This window comes from Ovis aries, chromosome 26 (genome assembly GCF_016772045.2).
Source record: "Ovis aries strain OAR_USU_Benz2616 breed Rambouillet chromosome 26, ARS-UI_Ramb_v3.0, whole genome shotgun sequence".
NCBI lineage: Eukaryota > Metazoa > Chordata > Mammalia > Artiodactyla > Bovidae > Ovis > Ovis aries.
In genome coordinates, this window is record NC_056079.1 from 3,366,377 (window position 1) to 3,386,870 (window position 20,494).

Here is a 20,494-nt window from a genome sequence, read left to right on the forward strand (position 1 = left end):
CTGGGTACAGTATAGCATCAAAAAATGACACTTTCGCAATGTGTACATATGATTTTGCTCACTAGTTCCTTATATACCAATGCCATGGCTGCCTCTAACCTTAAGGACATGCTTTCTTGGTCCCCTCATTATTTTGATTTCATCTCTCAATCCTTAGAAAAGTGTCTGGGATTCAGTATTTGGACCTCTTTTCTTCCTAACTTAATTTACTACCTGGGTAGTCTCATCTAGGCTCAGTTCTATGGATTAAATAGTGTACATATGTTGACAGTTCTCTAGCTTGAAGGTTGATCTCAGATCTTTCTTGAATTTCACTTTTATATATCCAACTGCCAACTTGGTATATCCAAATGGATGTCTAAATAGCAGTCCAGATCTACTAGTTCCCAGATCATATTCTTAAACTTTATTTTTCCAAGTCAAATTCCGCAGTCTTCTCTATTCCAATAAGTGGGAAGCCCATTCTTCCAGTGGCTTAGAAAAAACTGGCATCGTACATGACCCTCCTGTTTCTCTCATGTTCTGCAACCACTGTGTCATAAAATTCTACCGGCAATTTCTTTAAGCTGTATTCTTTTGCTTTTTTGCTTCTTCTAACAGCTTTATTCATAACTGATGAAAACTGGAAGCGACCAAAATGTCCTTCAATAGCTTGAAAGTGAAAGTGTGAGTTGCTCAGTCATATCTGACTCTTTGCAACACCATGGACTTTGCCTACCAGGTTCCCCTTTCTATGGGATTCTGAGTACTGAAGAATATAAGAATACTGAAGCGGGTTGCCATTTCTGTTGCATATATAATGGGATATTATTCAGAAATAGACTGAAGAAGGAAATGGTAACCCACGCCAGTATTCTTGCCTGTACAAATCCCATGGACAGAAGAGCCTGGTCGGCTGAACTAAGATGGAGTTGCAAAGAGTTGGACATGACTCAGTGACTAAATAACAAACAACATTCAGAAATATAAGGAAATGAACTGCCGAGTTATGAAGGGACACAATAGCCTTAAATGCATACTGTGAAGAGAGAGGCACCTACGTGTTATATGACTTCAGCGGTATGACACTCTGAAAAGGTACAACCATAGACAGTAAAAAGATCAGAGGTCACCAAGGGGTTAGGGTGGAGAGAGAAATGAACAGCTGGAGCACAAAGGACTGTAAAGGCAGTGGGCCCATTCTACACAACCCTGCAATGGTGGGTAAGTGGCATTATGCATTTGTCAAAATACATTGACATTATTTCATCAGTTGTAATGAAAGTACCATACTATTGTAAGATATTAATAATAGGAAAGACTTTGCAGGGGGACAGAAGAACTCATATACAGGAATGCTATATCCTGCTCGAGATTTCTATAATCTTAAAACTGCTCTAAAAAATGAAGTCTACATCAACATGAGCTAAATAAAGATTTTATAAAGAAAAAAACATGAAGTCTATAAGCTTTTTTTTTTTAATGTAATGCTAAATAATCAGAATGAGAGGATAAAAAATGCCCTGAGCCAGAGGCAGGAGGGAATCTGGTAACCAAGAAGTTCTCAGAGAAGTCTCCTTGAAAAGCTGACCTTTCTAAACTGTATTCTGAATCCAAATGCATCTTGCAACCTCCACTACTGCTGTGTTGTGAAAGTGATGAGTCACTCTGTCAAGTCTGACTCTTTGCAACCCCATGGACTGTAGCCCTCCAGGCTCTTCTGTCCATGGAATTCTCCAGGCAAGAATACTGGAGTGGGTAGCCATTCTTTCCTCCAGGGGATCTTCCTGACCCAAAGATCAAACCCACGTCTCCTGCATTAGCAGGTGGATTCTCTACCGTCTGAGCCACCAGGGAAAGCCCACTGCTCCTACAACCTCCCAAAATAGCGTCATCTCTCGCCTTGAAGACTGGAGTGGTTTCCAAACAGGTTTCCCCATTCCACCCTTCGCACCACACATTCTTGGCTCAAAAGAGCAGCAGAGTGAGTCTCTTAAATTCGAAATGCAATTGATGCTGCATCTCTCATCAAAACCATCTGCTGTCTTCCCATAGTGCTCTGTATAATGGCCACAGGGGCCCAGAATCTCTCAGCATCCATCCCCTCTGACCTTTTCTCCCACAGCCATGCCACTGTCCAGTCCCCTCCAGCCATACCGGCTTCTGCATTGCTCTTCACTCACCCTGTGGTTCCTCAGGATCAAAGTCCTGGCTGCTTCCTTGATCTCGACCATGCTCTCAACATGCTCATGTTGTTTAATCTCTCACCCCAACGAGGGGTCCAAATATTGCTGTGTTGTCCAAGGATAGCGGTTTCCCAGGATAGGGGACCTCCAGTGCTAACACCAGGACAATCTTAGGCAAACCAAGCAGTAGTCATCACAGCTCAATCAGAGGTCACTGTCTCAGTGAATGTGTCTGTCCACACTTAAGTAAACAATTATTACAACTGGGTGTCTGACATATTGATTCGTTTTTACTTATTTTTGTTTTGATTTATGTGGTCGACCTCTACCCATGAGGGCTTCCCTTGTGTTTCAGCTGGTAAAGAATCTGCCTGCAATGCAGGAGACCTGGGTTCGATCCCTGGGTTAGGAAGATACCCTGGAGAAGGGAAAGACTACCCACGGCAGTATTCTGGCCTGGAGAATCCTAGTCCATGGGGTCACAAAGACTTGGGCACGAGACTGACTGACTTTCACTTCTCCCCACGAAGGTATGGAGTTGGGGCTTTTCTTGTTTTGTTCACTTTGTAGCCCCAGTGAAGAACTTATGTAAGCAGACTACAGCTTATGGGCTGCGTACGGCCTGGTATCTATTATTGTAAATAGACCCCAGGCTGCATGTAGAAACAGTCATGCCTGTTTGTTTAGGTGGTCACTGGAGACTTCTGCTCTAAAATTACTGACTACAGTAGCTGAAACACAGACCATATGGCTTGAAATACATGAAACATTTACTTTATGGCCCTTGACAGAAAGAGTCTACTGACCTGACTGTTAAATATATCTGACATCTTGTCTGTCCTGCATAAATGTTTCTTAAATGAACAAACACAAATAGACAGCAGACATAGTCTACTGGAAATAAAAAAATTTAAAAAAACCCAACTTTGGGGCATCATTTTCATGCTATTAAATCCTCAGCAAATTAAAAGGAAATGCTAACATCAAATCCAAGAGTCATTGTAGTAAAAATACATGTGGCATGGAAATTTGCTCAGCAAGTTTGCAAAGCATAAATAACATCCCGAGAATTCTTTCCTTAGGAAATAATTAAACAGAAGAAACAAAGGCAATGCTATATATACAGAGACACTAATTATAGCATTATGTGCACAAGCAAACACTGGAAACACTCATTATGCTCAATTATGGGGAGAGAGAGAACTATTAATTTGTATAATATTGAGGATATTGAGAAGAAAATGCTGTCAATTAAGACTGAAATGTTTATGTCTTAATACCAATCTTAAAAAGAAAACCAAAATGTACTATGTTCTATGACTTTAGCCTCTGAGAGTTTCAGAGGATGAACTGCTTTCCTTTGGTTTCCACCTTTGTTCCATTCTAGCTTGTCGGTAATAATGATTTCAATAATAATGGCTATTATTGGTGCTGAGTACATCCAGCATCTCATCTAATCTTTACCAGTTCCATGAGATTTAAAGCATTAATTGTATTAACCTAGACACACACACACACACACACACACACACGCACACACGCACACACACACACACACACACACACACATATTCCACACTGAATCACTTTGTTGTATACCTGAAACTAATACAGCATTGTGAATCAACTATATTAAATTAAAAAAAAAGGGGGAGCATGAATCTAATTCAACAGATTCACAGGCAGAGGCTTTGCAAACAGCTTGCCCAGGATGTCTTAGCTAGTAAGTAAACAGGGTCCTTGCTAGTAAACACATCCATCACTGCCCATCACAGGGAATGACATTTCCTTGGACAAGTATTAATTTGGTCACTAGACAGCTTCAGTCCTAAAACCTAAGACGGTATTTACGTGAGAAAAAATCTTGGAAAAATACTGCAATTTGAGCCTCAAAATAACTGGTATAGAGGCACTTACGATTATGCTTTAAAATGTTAGATTGTATTCAGTGAGATAATGTTTTTAAAAAAAGTGCTTATCAGAAAGCCTTGTAGCCTTGTGAAACGCAAAGCATGCACACCAGATTTACTATAATAACCCTGACATATATTCTCAACATTTAAAAACAATTGGTAAGACTTAGGGTTGTTTATTACCTGGTATATATAGATAAGTGCTGAAAACTTAACTCCCCAAAGCTGTCCACACTTAATACCGAGCTATGTTTCTTAAATGAAGACTATCCCATGCAACCTTATTTTGCAGTGCTTGGTCCTGACATGATTAATCATTTAAGATTCATTTTTACAATGTTACCTCTGTAACATAACTGATAAAAACACAGCTGTATTTTAAATATCACAGAGTTTGACACCCACAAAAAAGCATGACTTCTCTCCCTCCCCACCTCCCTCCTGCTGTATCTTCCCCCAGAGTTTCTCTTCCCCATCACCACCAGTGGCACAATGTTTGCAATTAGAAACCTTGAATGACATTTCATAAGGCACTGGCAAGTGAAATATTGTTGTTTCCAGTCACATTATGTAAGGCTTATCAATTAAAGAAATTTGCACCAGCCCCAAGCATCCAGTATCATGCATCGAACCTGGGCTGGTGCACTGAGACGACCCAGAAGGATGGTACAGGGAGGGAGGAGGGAGGGGGGTTCAGGATGGGGAAGACGTGTATACCTGTGGCGGATACATGTTGATGTATGGCAAAACCAATACAATATTGTAAAGTAATTAACCTCCAATTAAAATACATTTATATATTTTTTCATTGAAAGTTTTTTTTAATTTATTTATTTTTTATTTTACTTTACAATACTGTATTGGTTTTGCCATACATTGACATGAATACGCCACAGGTGTACATGAGTTCCCAATCCTTAACCCCCCTCCCACCTCTCTCCCCATATCATCTCTCTGGGTCATCCCAGTGCACCAGCCCCAAGCATCCTGTATCCTGTATCAAAATAAAAAAAAATAAAGAACTAAATAGGCATTTCTCCAAAGAAGACATACGGATGGCTAACAAACACATGAAAAGATGCTCAACATCACTCATTATCAGAGAAATGCAAATCAAGACCACAATGAGGTACCATTTCACACCAGTCAGAATGGCTGTGATCCAAAAGTCTACAAGCAATAAATGCTGGAGAGGGTGTGGAGAAAAGGGAACCCTCTTACACTGTTGCTGGGAACACAAACTAGTACAGCCACTATGGAAAACAGTGGAGATTCTTTTTTTTTTTCAGTTTTTTATTTTTTAAATTTTAAAATCTTTAATTCTTACATGCGTTCCCAAACATGAACCCCCCTCCCACCTCCCTCCCCATAACATCTCTCTGGGTCATCCCCATGCACCAGCCCCAAGCATGCTGCATCCTGCGTCAGACATAGACTGGTGATTCAATTCTTACATGATAGTATACATGTTAAAAAATTGCAAATAGAGCTGCCTTATGACCCAGCAATCCCTTTGCTGGGCATACACACCGAGGAAACCAGAATTGAAAGAGACACATGTACCCCAATGTTCATTGCAGCGCTGTTTACAATAGCCAGGACATGGAAACAACCTAGATGTCCATCAGCAGATGAATGGATAAGAAAGCTGTGGTACATATACACAATGGAGTATTACTCAGCCATTAAAAAAATACATTTGAATCAGTTCTAATGAGATGGATGAAACTGGAGCCGATTATACAGAGTGAAGTAAGCCAGAAAGAAAAACACCAATACAGTATACTGACACATATATACGGAATTTAGAAAGATGGTAATGATGACCCTGGATGCGAGACAGCAAAAGAGACACAGATGTATAGAATGGACTCTGAGGGAGAGGGAGAGGGTGGGATGATTTGGGAGAATGGCATTGAAACATGTATACTATCATGTAAGAAACGAAGTGCTAGTCTATGTTCGATACAGGATACAGGATGCTTGGGGCTGGTGGATGGGGATGATCCAGAGAGATGATATGGGGTGGGAGGTGGGAGGGGGTTCAGGATTGGGAGCTTGTATACACCCGTGGTGGATTCGTGTCAATGTATGGCAAAACCAATACAGTATTGTAAAGTAAAATAAAGTAAAAATTAAAAAAAAATAAATAGAAAGAAATTTGCAGCTTTAGGCAACTTTAAATGAAACATGGCATCCATTATTTAGCATGTTTTATTAAGGGTATTGCTAAGACTTCTCCCGATACTTTATTTGGTGGCATCTCTGCTTGCTATCATTCTTTGTTCCAAGGAAATACAACTGTCCTGAAATGGATAAAATCCATCAACTCTCTAAAACAAGCAAAACAGCTGCCACATCCTGTACTCTTTCAAGCTATCACGTAACAGTAACAATGGGTTTTGCCACTTTTCAGTGAATATTTATCTTAAATGCATGTGTTGAGACAGAGAGACAAGGTGACAGCCTCAGTGAGTAAATAGCTATAGACTCTGATGATAATTCATTTACAGTTATTTTTCAGTGGTTTGCAGGTCATGCTTCTCAATAGAGCAAAAGAGAAAAAGCAAACAGACCTGTCCTTAACTGCCCCAAGCAGGAGGTGCTGTGTGAGAGCCGCCTCTGCACCCACTGTCTCTGCAACTCTGGACAGCACCCCTCACATCACACAGGCTTAGGTTCCTTACCTGCAAGTTCTGAGGATTAATATTAAACTTGAACGCTTCCAGACAGGATAATATCAACTAATGCATGCCAAGTTCCTAACACAACACCTGCCACAGAGGTGTGGTCTAAATAAAATGTTGAGCCATGCTTACACTTCCCTGTGGCTTTTCTTGAAATAATTCTTAGTGGGTGAAAAATGACTCTGCTGGCTGAAAATGGAAAGATAAGGAGGGAAGGATGATCAACCAGCTATGGGTCAGGTGGTTCATTTCCTGCCTCAAGTGTCTAACTCCACTTCACCTGGAGCCAGAGAAACCCTGGCTGCAGGTACCGGGAGCCCCGTGCCCAGCAGCATCCTTCAGGCCCCACCTTTCTGCCCCTAAACAAGTATTCCTGGGAGGACAAGTTGTGGGGAGGGGGGATTTAGGGCTGCAGTGGAGAGAAGGGAGAGAGGATTAACCGAATGCAAAGAGAGCCTTTTCCAAGAGGAGGACTATCTGTCTGGGAGCGGACCCCTGCCTGCCTCCTTTTCTCCAAGACTGACCGACTCTATAAAGAAACAGCTGTAGCCAATCACATCTAGCCTTCAGAGTAAAATATGAGAAAGGTCCTCCAGCCAAGCATCCCTCTGTGGGTGTGAGGCTCCCCTGAGCTGCGCTGATACATCGAGTTCATCTGAGCGCCCCAAGGGTGTGACTGGTATCACCCCACCAACTCACAGAAAGCCGCCGCCCTGCTGCAGTCTGCCTGCAAGGAGCAGGAGGAGAAGCGGGAGGGTGCGGGGCCCAGCAACGTCCCTCCCCGAGGAGAAAACCGGGTCGCACACGGCTTTCCCGGAGCAGGGGCCACGTTCTCCCCTCCCCTTCCCAGGCTCCTCCAGGCTCGAGGAATAATTTGTCAGGAGGAAAATATCTGTTTGCTCAATCGCATTTCAAAAATTTGTGCTTCAATGAAAGCATAGGTCTCTTCTTTAAAGAAACCTATTTTTATTCTTTCTTTTAAATTAAAAGGGAACAGGCCGAGCACTGCAGGGACTGATGGAATAAGATCCCAGGTCACAGTTCAGCCTCTCCCACTTACCGCTGCGTGACCTCATGCCTCTGTGCCCCAAACTCTTTGCATGAAAAACAAGTCCAATGAGAACACCTAATTTGCAGGGATATGAAAAAAAGTGAAAATGTTAGTTGCTCAGTCATGTCTGACTCTTTGTGATCCCATGGAATGTACCCTCCAGGCTCCTCTGTCCAGGGGACTCTCCAGGCAAGAATACTGGAGAGCGCTGCCATTCCCTTCTCCAGGGGATCATCCTGACCCAGGGATCGAACCCAGTTCTCCTGCATTGCCAGCAGATTCTTTACTATATGAGACACCAGGGAAGCTGGGGTCATGGTAAACATTGAATACGAAGATATTTGTAAAGCATGTGAAAGATACCTGATGTTCGATTACTGATATAGGTTTAACTGTTATCACATCTTTTTCTTAAAAGTCTACATTTTGGATGACCAAGCAGAAATGTCTTACCATTTGATAACTGATGCTAGCCCATGTATTCCTCTGGGGCTTCCCAGGCGGCACTAGTGATAAATAGCCCACCTGTCAGTGCAGGAGATGGAGGAGACATGGGGTTTGATCCCTGGGTTGGGAAGATCCCTTGGAGGAGAGTATGGCAACCACTCAAGTATTCTTGCCTGGAGAATCCCATGGATAGAGAAGGCTAGTGGCTTACAGTCCATGGGGTCACAAAAAGTCAGACATGACTGAAGTGACTTGTCTTCTTTTTTAATTAATTTATTTTTTATTGAAGGATAATTGCTTTATAGAATTTTGCTGTTTTCTGTCAAACCTTATTAAAAATACTTTGATCCTGATTTATTAGACTCTTAAGAAAAATGACTTCCCTGGTGGCTCAGATAGTAAAGCGTCTGTCTACAATGTGGGAGAACTGTGTTCGATCCCTGGGTCGGGAAGATCCCCTGGAGAAGGAAATGGCAATCCATTCCAGTAATGTTGCCTGGAAAATCCCATGGACAGAGGAGCCTGGTAGGCTATAGCCCATGGGGTCGCAAAGAGTCAGACACGACTGGGTGACTTCACTTTCACTTCACTAAGATAAATGAATCTAGAGATAATCTCCATCTGACTATTTTACATCTGTATCTTCGATACCATCATGCTATTTATATACTCGTATATATCTCCATGCATGCTGTATATGTGATTTTTGTCTCATCACTGCAATCCACATAGTGACATGTGAAACATAATGGCCTGTCCTGACACAGACTCACCCTTCAGTAGGCGCTCACTCCTTTTCTGAGTCTCTATTCATTTTCTCTTCTTAAATCAGCCTGGTAGTCTCTGTTTTCTACTCTAAAGAACTCCAATAAAGCATAAAAAAAATTGCTTAAAAGCTAGTAGCATTAAGATAATTTAGCACCATATAATTTATATGAATTTATTTTCAATTTTTTTTCTTGTGATTTGTCTCCAATCACTGAAATCTGAATTTGCTTTCAAGATTGGAAGGGGGAGAAGATTGAGATGGTAATTATAACAGCTAATACATACAGAATTTCACTGTGTTGATGTCTCTTTAAGGATTTTGTATGGAATATTTCATTTCACCTTTCCAACAGACCTAGGAAATAGGAACTATTATACAGGGAGGAAAACTGAGGACAGAGAGAAAATAACACCACACCGCCCATAAACTTCATGCTGTATCATCTACGTTCCATTTGCCTTCTTTACAGTTTAAAGACTTTGCAGGCTGCTTTGCATATGCCATTTCATCTTCATACTAATGCTGAGAATATCATCTTTCCAAAATCTTTGCTTGTCTATTGACATCACTATGTAGAGATTGGGTATGTGGTCTCTGGAGCTAAGTTATTGTGTGAATATCTTACTGTAGTATATGTAGTAATTTACACATGGGAAAGACATGTGGTACAGGAATCCAATGTACTTACAGTAACATAGATTGTAACTGCTATCTTTCAGAACTGAACCTATTAATAGTTTGTTTTCTCCCTAGAGTTCTCTTAATTTTATTCTTTATGTATCTTGAGCCACACATGCACGAAACTGTTTTGAATTGTCTGCTTACTCCAATAGCTAATTAGCCTCACCTTCAAAGTTTTCCATAATCTTCGTTCATTAGATCCCAGTGCCATTTCTTCCCAAAGTAAGACAACGTCTGAAATGAGGTGTTTTTTTTTTGAGAAACCTGTTTGGATTAATGCAGAACTAGGCTCACCCTTATCTTCTGCCTAAAAGTAATTGTGAAAATAGACTTCTCCCGTCTGCTGCTCTTCAGCTCAAATCTGTCTCAGTAACTGCTAAGAAGCTAAAAGGAAGAATTCCAATCAGACAATGGCATAGATTCATATATTTCAGAACCATTTTCTTGTGAGTCCTTGTCGTGAAACTACCACTGTCTACGAAACCTCCATCATGAGTAAAATGTACGCACAGCACCAGGACTCTGCATACTTTAGCAACTGCTGTGGAAGGGAAAAAAGAAAACTAAAACTCTTCTGCTTGCTATGTCCGAGTCCTCTGAAACAGGAGATACTAGCATACATAGCTAATGAGAACTTGAAATGTGGTTATTTCACCTTGAGTAATGCTGTAACTGTGAATTACATGCCAGGTTTTGAAGACTAGTATGGAAAAAAAGTGCAAACTACTTCATTAATATTTTATACTGATTACATATTGAAATGGTCATAATTAGGCTATGTTGGGTTAAAAAAGTACATTTTTAAAATTAAACACACCAGATTTTTTTTGTTTGTTTTTACTTTATCAATGTAGTTATTAGGGAAGTTTTGATTACATAGTTGGCTCTCACTTTTGGATCACGTTATGTTTCTAGCAAACCGTGCTGACCTAAATACTGAAGAAAGAGTTAGTTACTTAGTTGTCTGACTCTTTGTGATCCCATGGACTGCAGCCTGCCAGGCCCATCTGTTTGTGGAATTCTCCGGGCAAGAATACTGGAGTGGATTGGTATTTCCTTATCCAGAGGATCTTCCCAACCCATGGATTGAACCTGGGTCTCCCACATTTCAGGCAGATTCTTTACCATTTGAGCCATGAGCGGAGCCTCTAAATGCTGAGGACCTGGAGCTTTTCTTGGGTAGGCATGTCAAGTTGAATGGCCATGAGCCCCTGCCTGAGCTGAGAATATGCATTATTGAAGGTATCTAGTTTTCCTTTTTTTCCTTTTCAAACCCTTTTATGTTTCTCATCTAAATATATATAACTGCACATACAGAAACAGGACATCTTTGTAAATATTAGAAGAGACAATCAAGACAATAACCAATAGTGAGGGGAGATAGAAAAGATATAGACATTTAGGTGCAAACTCAAGGATAAATGAAGATGGAAACACGGCATCTCCAGAAGGAGATGGTCCACGTCCTCATCCTTAAAAGAAGTCAGTTTGATGCTGCTCTCCTGTTGAAGGGGATAGGCTTTAAGTAGATCTGGCTGGACTCCCACTTCATCATGCATTCACTTTACTATATAATACATGGTTATATCCTTTTTCTCTAAAGAGCACCATGTGACTCTAGAAAAGATACACACGTGTAAGTTCAGGTTAAATGCTGCCACTTGGAGCTATAATGTACATTTTTCAACACTAGCAAATGTTCACTGCAGAGATTTGCTGGTACTGTTAGTAGCGCTATTAAGACGACTTCTCAAGCAATTTCTAGAACAAAACAACCAGAATGTTGGGGAAGCAGAAATTATACTAATTTTATTTTTGAAAATTATCTAGGTCCACATTGCTGAAAGTAATCTTTTCCAGCTATGCCACATCTAAATATTTATAAGAATCAGATCACTGATTTTTTTTAAGATCCAGTTATCTAACATCAATGACAAACTGTGTTGTATCTTTCAGATTTGTTTCATAAAATAATTATATCAAACTTAATTCCTTTTGAAATGTTATGACCCCAAGCATTGAGAAAAGCAAAATTTAAGCATTAATAATCTATGATACAGAAGAGACTGATCATTTAAAAAGCACTGTGATAGAGTTGGGATTTAATAAATTGATGACAAGATAGGAAAAGATTATCAGCTGAATGTTATATCAACTTTAACTTTCTGAGGTTTACAAGTTGTGAAATTAGTAAAGAGCCTCCAATTAAGAAGGAAATGCTTGGGAGATATGAGGAAAATGGAAACTGGCATAATTGCTGTTAACATTTACTTTTCCCTTTTCTTGTCTATAATAACTCCTCATCGGGTGCCTAGCACATTTCTATTCATTAACTAGATGTTGGGATGGGGGGCTAAATACAGCATGAAGGGCAAGTGGCTATGCATTAGGGTAACTTTTAAGGCACAGAGAAAGTCAAGATATAGTCACAGTTTTTATGACTGTAAATGATCTCCTGGCAGGTTAAAAACTCGTTGAGGTATACAAGTGTTCCTCATCCTGAACCCCGCTCTGTGGCAGATTCATGTTGATGTATGGCAAAACCAATACAATATTGTAAAGTAATTAACCTCCAATTAAAATAAATAAATGTATACCTGCGGCAGATACATGTTGATGTATGGCAAAACCAATACAATATTAGCCTCCAATTAAAGTAATTAGCCTCCAATTAAAAAATTTATATTAAAAATAAAATAAATAAATGTATATTAAAAATAAAAATAAATAAATGTGTATTAAAAAAACTCATTGAGGAAATACTCTTAAGGTATAGATTAAAATATAAAATACCAATGAAATAAAATGCTAAAGACAGAGGACCTGTGTTTTCTTACAGCAATTTAAAAATGGGTTGTAATGGTTTTTAAAAACTGACCAAAGTTTGGACTCAAGTGTGAACTGGACAACTAAGTAAGGTTTATGGCCCTAAGGGAGATGGAAGGGAAAACTTTGTAACAGGAAAAGTGAATGTTTGGATTTCCAGTGGTGAGCTGGTAAGGGACTCTCCGGGAAGAAACCTTGCTTGGTAGCATTTGCTGGTTTCCCGTGTCACCATGGGGGATGGCACGTGGGGTGAGGGGAATGCAGCTCTTGGGAGATACACACAACTGGCCTTGGGGGAGTCAACCCAAGCAAAGCAGCATGTGATGGAGGACAAAGCATAATATCTGTGCCTCGGACACTAACAAGCAAATTCCAGGAGATAGTGAAGGACAGGGAAGCCTGGCGTGCTGCAGTCCAAGGGGCTGCAAAGAATCAGACATGACGGTACGACTGAACAAATGGAACACGAAGAGATGAAAGTGGACGAGTCAGTTAAGATAAGGGAAGGTAGCATCAGGGCAGCTCTTTGAAGAGGTTTCACTTAGCTCTTACTGAGTGACTGAGGTGGTCTGACTGAGAGAGGAACTGGTGATGATGAAGAAGTGTGTGTGTGTGTGTGTGTGTGTGTGTGTGTGTGTGTGTGTGTGTGTGTGTGTGTGTGTGTGTGTGTGTGTGTGTGTTGGGGGTGGGAAGTGGAATTAAGGAGGAGAATGCAGGGTGGAGGCAGACATTCTGGACATGGAGTCATTTAACATAAAGCAGGTCTGGGTGAGAAGGAAAAAATGCCGGGAAGGGGAAAGTTGGAGAGGAAACGGTGATGCATGAAAGTCTGGCAGCAGAGTGGTGAGCAGGGAAACAGAGATTCCAAAGTTTCCGAGTTAATGGGAATTTCAGAGACACAAGGGGAGACAGAAGGAAGAGAGTGTACATTTAGGATGCCCTCATGGCAGCGTCCTCAAATGGGGTCACTGAGTCGAGGGAAATCTATGAAAAGATGAGGGTGGAGATTCTGGATTTTAAGGGCATCATCTTTGACAACAGAGGATAGAAAATAATAGCAGTATGGGAGAAAAAGAAGTGAGAGATAACAGACCTGAGGAACACGCAAAGAAATGAGCATTTCAGGAAGAATGATGGATGAGGTATAAGATGCCCATGACAGGAATTTCTCTAGGAAACAGCGGTGGTTTGAACATGGTGTATCCGAATCCCAACCACTATCAGGTGGACTATCTTGAACAAGTTATTTTCTCATCTAACCCTTAGGTGCCTTATTTGTAAGATGATTCTTTAATAAAATACCTACCAGGAAGATTAAACAGGAGAGAGGAATGCCTCGCTCATAGTAAGTAACCGCCATGTACTGGTGAGCAGCTGTAGTTACTGTGACAGCAGTGGTAATAATACTGGTTTCATTAGCAGTAAAGCAGCAGCAGTAGTAGCCACTTGTTTAGTTGCTCAGTGGTATCCGACTCTTTGTGACCCACCAGGCTCCTCTGCCCATGGGATTATCCAGGTAAGAACACTGGACTGGGTTGTCATTTCCTTCTCCAGGGGATCTTCCCCACTCAGGGGTCAAACCCCCGTCTCCTGCACGTGCATGCAGATTCTTTACTATAAAGCCACCAGGGAAGCCCCAATATGCTATTCCTAAGACAATTAACATCAGAAACATGTCATGAGATTGCCACACTTTACAGAGATAATGAAAAAACTAGAAAAGTATTCATTATGGAATATCACTCAGCGATAAAAAGAATGCATTTGAGTCAGTTCTAGAGCACTAGATGAAACTGGAGCCTATTATACAGAGTGAAGTAAGTCAGAAAGAGAAACACCAATACAGTATATTAATGCATATATATGTGGAATTTAGAAAGATGGTAACAATGATCCTATATGTAAGGCAGCAAAAGAGACACAGATATAAAGAACAGACTTTTGGATTACATGGGAGATGGCAAGGGTGGGATGATTTGAGAGAATAACCTTGAAATATGTATATTACCATATGTAAAATAGTTGACCAGTCCAAGTTCAATGCATGAGGCAGGGCAGTCAGTGTTGGTGCCCTGGGACAACCCAGAAGGATGGGGTGGGGAGGGGGTTTCAGGATGGGGGGACACGTGTGCACCCACGGGTGATTTGTGTCAATGTATGGCAGAGACCACCACAATATTGTAAAGAAATTATCCTCTAATTAAAATAAATAACATACACTAAAACATAAACATACTGATGGAAACAGCACACTTTATATGATGACTTAAGGCTGTGAATCTGCTTGCTTACGTATATGGATTAAAAGTCAGACATGGTTGTTGTAATAAACTATAATGGAACAAGAATAAAAACATATAGAGATATACAAGTAGATAACTGAATCCCTTTGCTGTACACTGGAAACTAACACAATATTTAATATCAAACACACTTCAATTTTGAAAAGGCAGTCATGAATTTGAGTTTTAACTCATCATGTACTAACTTTGGAAACTTTGGAAAATTAAAATCGTGCTTCTTCATCTGTGAAATGAGCATGAACATTCATTATTTCACTGAGGTCTTATGAGAATTCAGTGATATGATTCAGGTAAAACACCCCAAAAGCTTTCTGAATTACATTAAGACATCAATAAACGTAAGTTAGGTGGGCTACTGTCCACGGGGTTGCAAAGAGTCAGACACGACTGAGCACACACACAAATGTAAGCTCCACTATTATTTTTGACATCATAAGGTGAGTTTTTCTTAAAAAAGTTAAAACCTAAGAGTGAAAGTATGTTCTCTCCTAAAGTTACTGGATCACAAAAATAACGTCACAGAAAAGGCTGAAAATCAAAGGTTTCTGAGAAGAAACTGAGTCCAACCTTGCACCAAACCATGAGGAGGAACACTTGCACGAGAGCATTCCTTTATGGTCTGTCTCCAAATACCAAAGTGTGGAAAGAGCCTTTCTGTGATATAATTTAATTATCAAGGAACATCTGCCATTCTTAATGAGAAAAAGATTAAAAAAGAAACTTCAAAGAAGACCAAAAAAAAGTGTGTACTAAATCTTAGAATGCTATGAGGATAAGTAATAAAAATGTGCAGAATTCAACAGAATTTCAGAAATAGGATGAAGAAAACTTGGTATTTAAAGAATGCATCTATATTTGTTACACAGTCATGGTGTTTTCTTGATGAGGGCAAAAAAAGGAGAGTAAAAAGTCTGGCTTAAAACCAGAGGGATGGTACGGGGAGGGAGGAGGGAAGGGGGTTCAGGATGGGGAACACATGTATACCTTTGGCGGATTCAGGTTGATGTATGGCAAAACCAATACAATATTGTAAAGTAATTAATCTCCAATTAAAATAGACAAATTTATATTTTAAAAAATAAAAAAAATTAAAAAAACTCAACATTCAAAAAACTAAATGACATCATGGCATCCAGTACCATCACTTCATGGAAGGGACAAATTTTATTTTGGGGGGATTCAAAATCATTCCAGACAGGGACTGCAGCCATGAAATTAAAAGACACCTGCTCCGTGGAAGGAAAGCTATGACAAACCTAGACAGCTTATTAAAAAGCAAAGATCTCACTTTTCTGACAAAGATCCATATAGTCAAAGTTATGATTTTTCCAATAGTCATGTACAGGTGTGAGAGCTGGACCATAAAGAGGGCTGAGCACCAGAAAATTGATGCTTTTGAACTGTGGTTTTGGAGAAGACTCCTGAGAGTCCCTTGGACAGCAAGGAGATCAAACCAGTCAATCCTAAAGGAAATCAACCCTAAATATTCAATCGAAGGACTGGTGCTACAGCTCCAATACTTGGTCACCTGATGCAAAGAACTGACTCACTGGAAACGACAGTGATGCTGGGAAATATTGAGGGCAGGAAGAGAAGGGGGCGACAGAGATGAGACAGTTGGATGATATCACCGACCCAATGGACATAAGTTTGAGCAAACTCTAGGAGACAGTGTAGGACAGGGAAACCTGATATGCTGCAGTCCATGCCGTCGCAGAGTCAAACCTGACTTAGCAAATGAACAACAGCGTAGTTTCTCAGGTAACTTATAATATTTCTATTGGGAACAGAACAAACTGACAAGGAAAGACCCAGCGTGACATCTCTTGCTTTTGCTAAGTGAAATTTTTTCCGACATCAGTTCCAAAGCCACTTGCTCAATCCAGGTGTGAGTGCATCACGCCCTCTCCACCCGGGCACTTACCTCTACAGAACGGGGCTGGGAAGTCCCAGGAGGCCCCATTCCCGGGGCTGACGATGCAGGTCAGGATGGCATGGCCCTCCAAGACGTAGCCAGAGAGACAGCTGTATCGGATCTTGTCTCCTATGTTGAATCGTGTCCCGTGGAGGACTCCCTTCAGGATTTCCCCAGGATTTCCACATGTGTGGCTGGGTAAAACTATTGGGAAGGAAAAAAAAAGAGAAAGAAACATAAGTCAAAGGAAGATTTTCTACTGACATGAGTCTATATCACAAAACATAGACCTCATTTGAATTACTTAAGTTAGCAAATCTAGCTATCTTAATTTTGCCTAAAATGCAAGTAGAGAAATGGGGATTCATGTTGTATAAAATCTACATTTTGTTCTCCTGTAAAAATATATGCGTGTGCATGCACTCTCAGTTGTGTCTAATTCTGTGCAAGTCCATGGACTGTAGCCCACCAGACTCCTGTCCGTGGGATTCTCCAGGCAAGAGTACTGGAGTGGGCTGTCATTTCCTTCTCCTAAATATGTGTGTGTGTGTATATATGTATATATATACACACATACACATACACACACACATATATAAAATATAATTAAGTAGATTCTGTTAAGAGGAAAAAATACAGTTCTGCTTAGATTCAATGTTCTATATGACATCTAGATTATTTTCCTAATAATGAGATTCTACAGGCCTATGTAATTAGCAATTAGATAACATAGCAGAATATGGATAGCTGAAAAAGTGGTAATAGAAGCACATGAATGGATATGCATGCTATATTTTTCCTTATCCCCCCAGACCAGGACTGCCTGACACACACCAGTAATAAATGTTCAATCAATGTTTGATGGATAAATAACTGAATTAAAGAATAAATTAAAAATCTCATTTGCTAATCTATCAGACTTGCAGAAACATTGTTATATTCCAGGCCATCTGTAAGGCTCTATGCATTTAGAGCATCTGACTCACAACAAAGTTTCAGGTGTAGGCTCTGACAAAGCAAGCACTGTCTTCATCTGCGTTTCAACAAGGCAGCCCTGGTTCCGGTCTTGCCCGGCCTCCTCACTGTTCACACTGACAGCACTCTCTGTTTAATTCAGCTGCCTTCCAACCACATGGACATGATGCTGTTTCATACTCACAGAACGCGATTTTGAACTTGACTGAATAGACAAAGTGGAGAATTGTTGGCTATTGTTGCCATATTTCTGGTTATATTTAGCATATCATCTATAAATTAGCTGCTATGATGTAGAATTCAAATAAGCAAAGGATCCTACTATTTAAAAGAAATGATTTACAAGTAAAAAAATATTTCCAAATGAACAAAACTGTTCTACTTCTGTATCTTTTTTTTTTTTTTTGCATTAGTATAAGAGCATACTTTGGTGTATATATAAAATACAGAGAAGTTTTTCTTTTTTATTTGTTTTTTTAAGCTGAGAGACAAACAGATCTTTCCCAGTAAATGGGGAGGAAATTTCATTTATTTCAAAGATTAATTTTACTTTTATATAATTTAAATACATATGAACTAAGCTATATAGAAACACTTACAAAAAAATTCCATAGTTTAAATGTTTAATGTTATTGACATGTTTGTGAAATTACTACTTATGTAGTCAACGTTTGCACACCTCTATTTTTTTAGAAAATAATTTCTGAAAATAGCCTACAAAAACCTGTTTGATAACATAATAGAAAATAATTCAGTATAATCTATAACCATCTTTGCTGTCTTTTATAAAAAAGAAATTGTTTTTAAGCCTACATCCACTATTCCAAAGGCAATAAGTCTATTTTTAAAATGTTGTTTAAAAACAATTTTAACTCTTTGGAATTTGTCTCTGACTTTCAAAGGCAGAAAATTTCCAATTCCATCTTGGAGAATCACTTTATTTTATGCCCTGGGATATCTGTCAGCCAGCCTAAGCTAGGGTTGTTACAATCAGAGACAGTCGTGAGACCTGGGCTGGCTGAAACTGTATCATCAATGGAGAGAGAAAAGGAAAGGGGGTTTAGGAAGATATACGAATATGAATGCTTTTGGCATTTTTCTCCCTTGTTCAGAATGAGATTTTTTATTTCAATCAATCTTATTTTAGGAAAAAAGTATTAACATTTTAATGTGAATAGTGTCAACGAGTGAATAGAAATTATTAAGGATGATTTAAAACATTTACTTCTAGTTGCAAACAAACACAGAAATGAAAATATACCCATAATATTACAAAAACATCAGTCATTTCATTAAAACATTACAAAAATACCTTAAATTGTGAAAAATGGACACAAATTATAATAGGTCTATACCAAGATATACAACTCAGACATGCAGACAATGCCAAGATATGAAAATCCAGCGGCTGGGAAAAACTAATTTAAAATAAATAAATTCAACTCTGTTGTCATTTCTGCCAATTTCATTTGAACTAATTTTTAAGCCAGATTCCCTGAAGATAGCAAATGTCTCTGGTGTCTCCCAGGGCAATGAGGACACATTAAGTATTTAGTAAATGTTACTGAGCTGGCTTGGACTCTCCATTTAGTTTGCTATAATCATTCCTTGAAGTCATATGCACCCTCTTGCAGATGCTTCAAGAAAGGCATTCCTTCTAAGGTGGTGGGAGGGGGCACCTGGTGCAGACACTTGCCAATGTGAAAGAATGCTGAAAGGAGCCCTGGGCACGGCTCTTTCCTTTTGGGGCAGGCTTCCATCCATCAGACCCCATGGAGCCAAGTCTGCACACCTGCGGCCTGAAACCTAGGCTGTCATTCCAATTACACTCATGGAAATCCCCTCTATGATACTTCTGCTTTGCCGAGTACAAATGGTCACAAGTCAGTGACTTCGTGAGGCTCTCACATTAAGCCTTAGACCCAAGCATTTCAATCATTAAGTGGATGCCATATCAAATCCCTTTTCAGAAGACACATGGAAACTCGCAACTAAAAATACAGTATTTATATTCATCACGAAACAGGATAAAAGGCTGGTGAACAGAAGCCTGTAATTCATCAGGCACAGCAGCATTTTTAGCAGGATGTGCACAATTAATGAAATTTCATTAGGTGTGTTCATGTGGAAACTGGGTCCCCCAGTGTGTATGTCAGACAATTTGTTTACACTCTATCTTTTCAGGAGTCTCACTGGAGCTTAAGGAAATAAAACTCCAAATACCCACCTGACACACAACCCTGGAAATAAAAACCAACAGTATGTGATGTGTTTGTCTACAGATTGTTTGCCCTGAACTCCCTCCTGCAACCTTTGGGAAGGATTTGAACCACCTGATAATACTCATATTCAGGAACCCTTTTAGAAGCCAGATGTTCAACTCTTGAAACCTGCCATTTACTCTCTGGACCGACTCTCTGAGCCACGGCTGTTTGGTGGGATAAGAAGGTGCAGAGAAAGCAGATATGCACCAAGAGCAAGGAGGAATCCTCAGGTAGGGGGAGTAATCATTTAACGTCATCGACTGCCAAGCTCTCCTTGTGCACATGATGAACAACAATGTGGGGGACATGCTGTGAAAATATTATATTGTTCCTGAAAATTTACAGGATCTGGATGAGAAGAACTCAAAGAGGAGTGAATTTTAAGTAGACTTTAAGGTAGAAAGTGGTAAGGTTTGGCCAAATTAATACAGAAAGATTATTTTGAAACAAAGGATGCAGTTCTGGCAAATGGCTATAAGAAAAGAACCCAGCGCGGTG

At 39.8% G+C, this 20,494-nt stretch overlaps 1 protein-coding gene across 1 annotated transcript in view; it reads right to left on the reverse strand.

Annotated features, from left to right (window-relative positions):
- Positions 1-20,494, reverse strand: part of CSMD1 (CUB and Sushi multiple domains 1) — a 2,070,567-nt gene that overhangs the window by 1,064,585 nt on the left and 985,488 nt on the right. Inside the window, exon 4 of the mRNA XM_042241416.1 lies at positions 16,767-16,961. Coding sequence (XP_042097350.1) covers positions 16,767-16,961 — 195 coding nt within the window. The remainder of the gene's footprint in view (positions 1-16,766; positions 16,962-20,494) is intronic.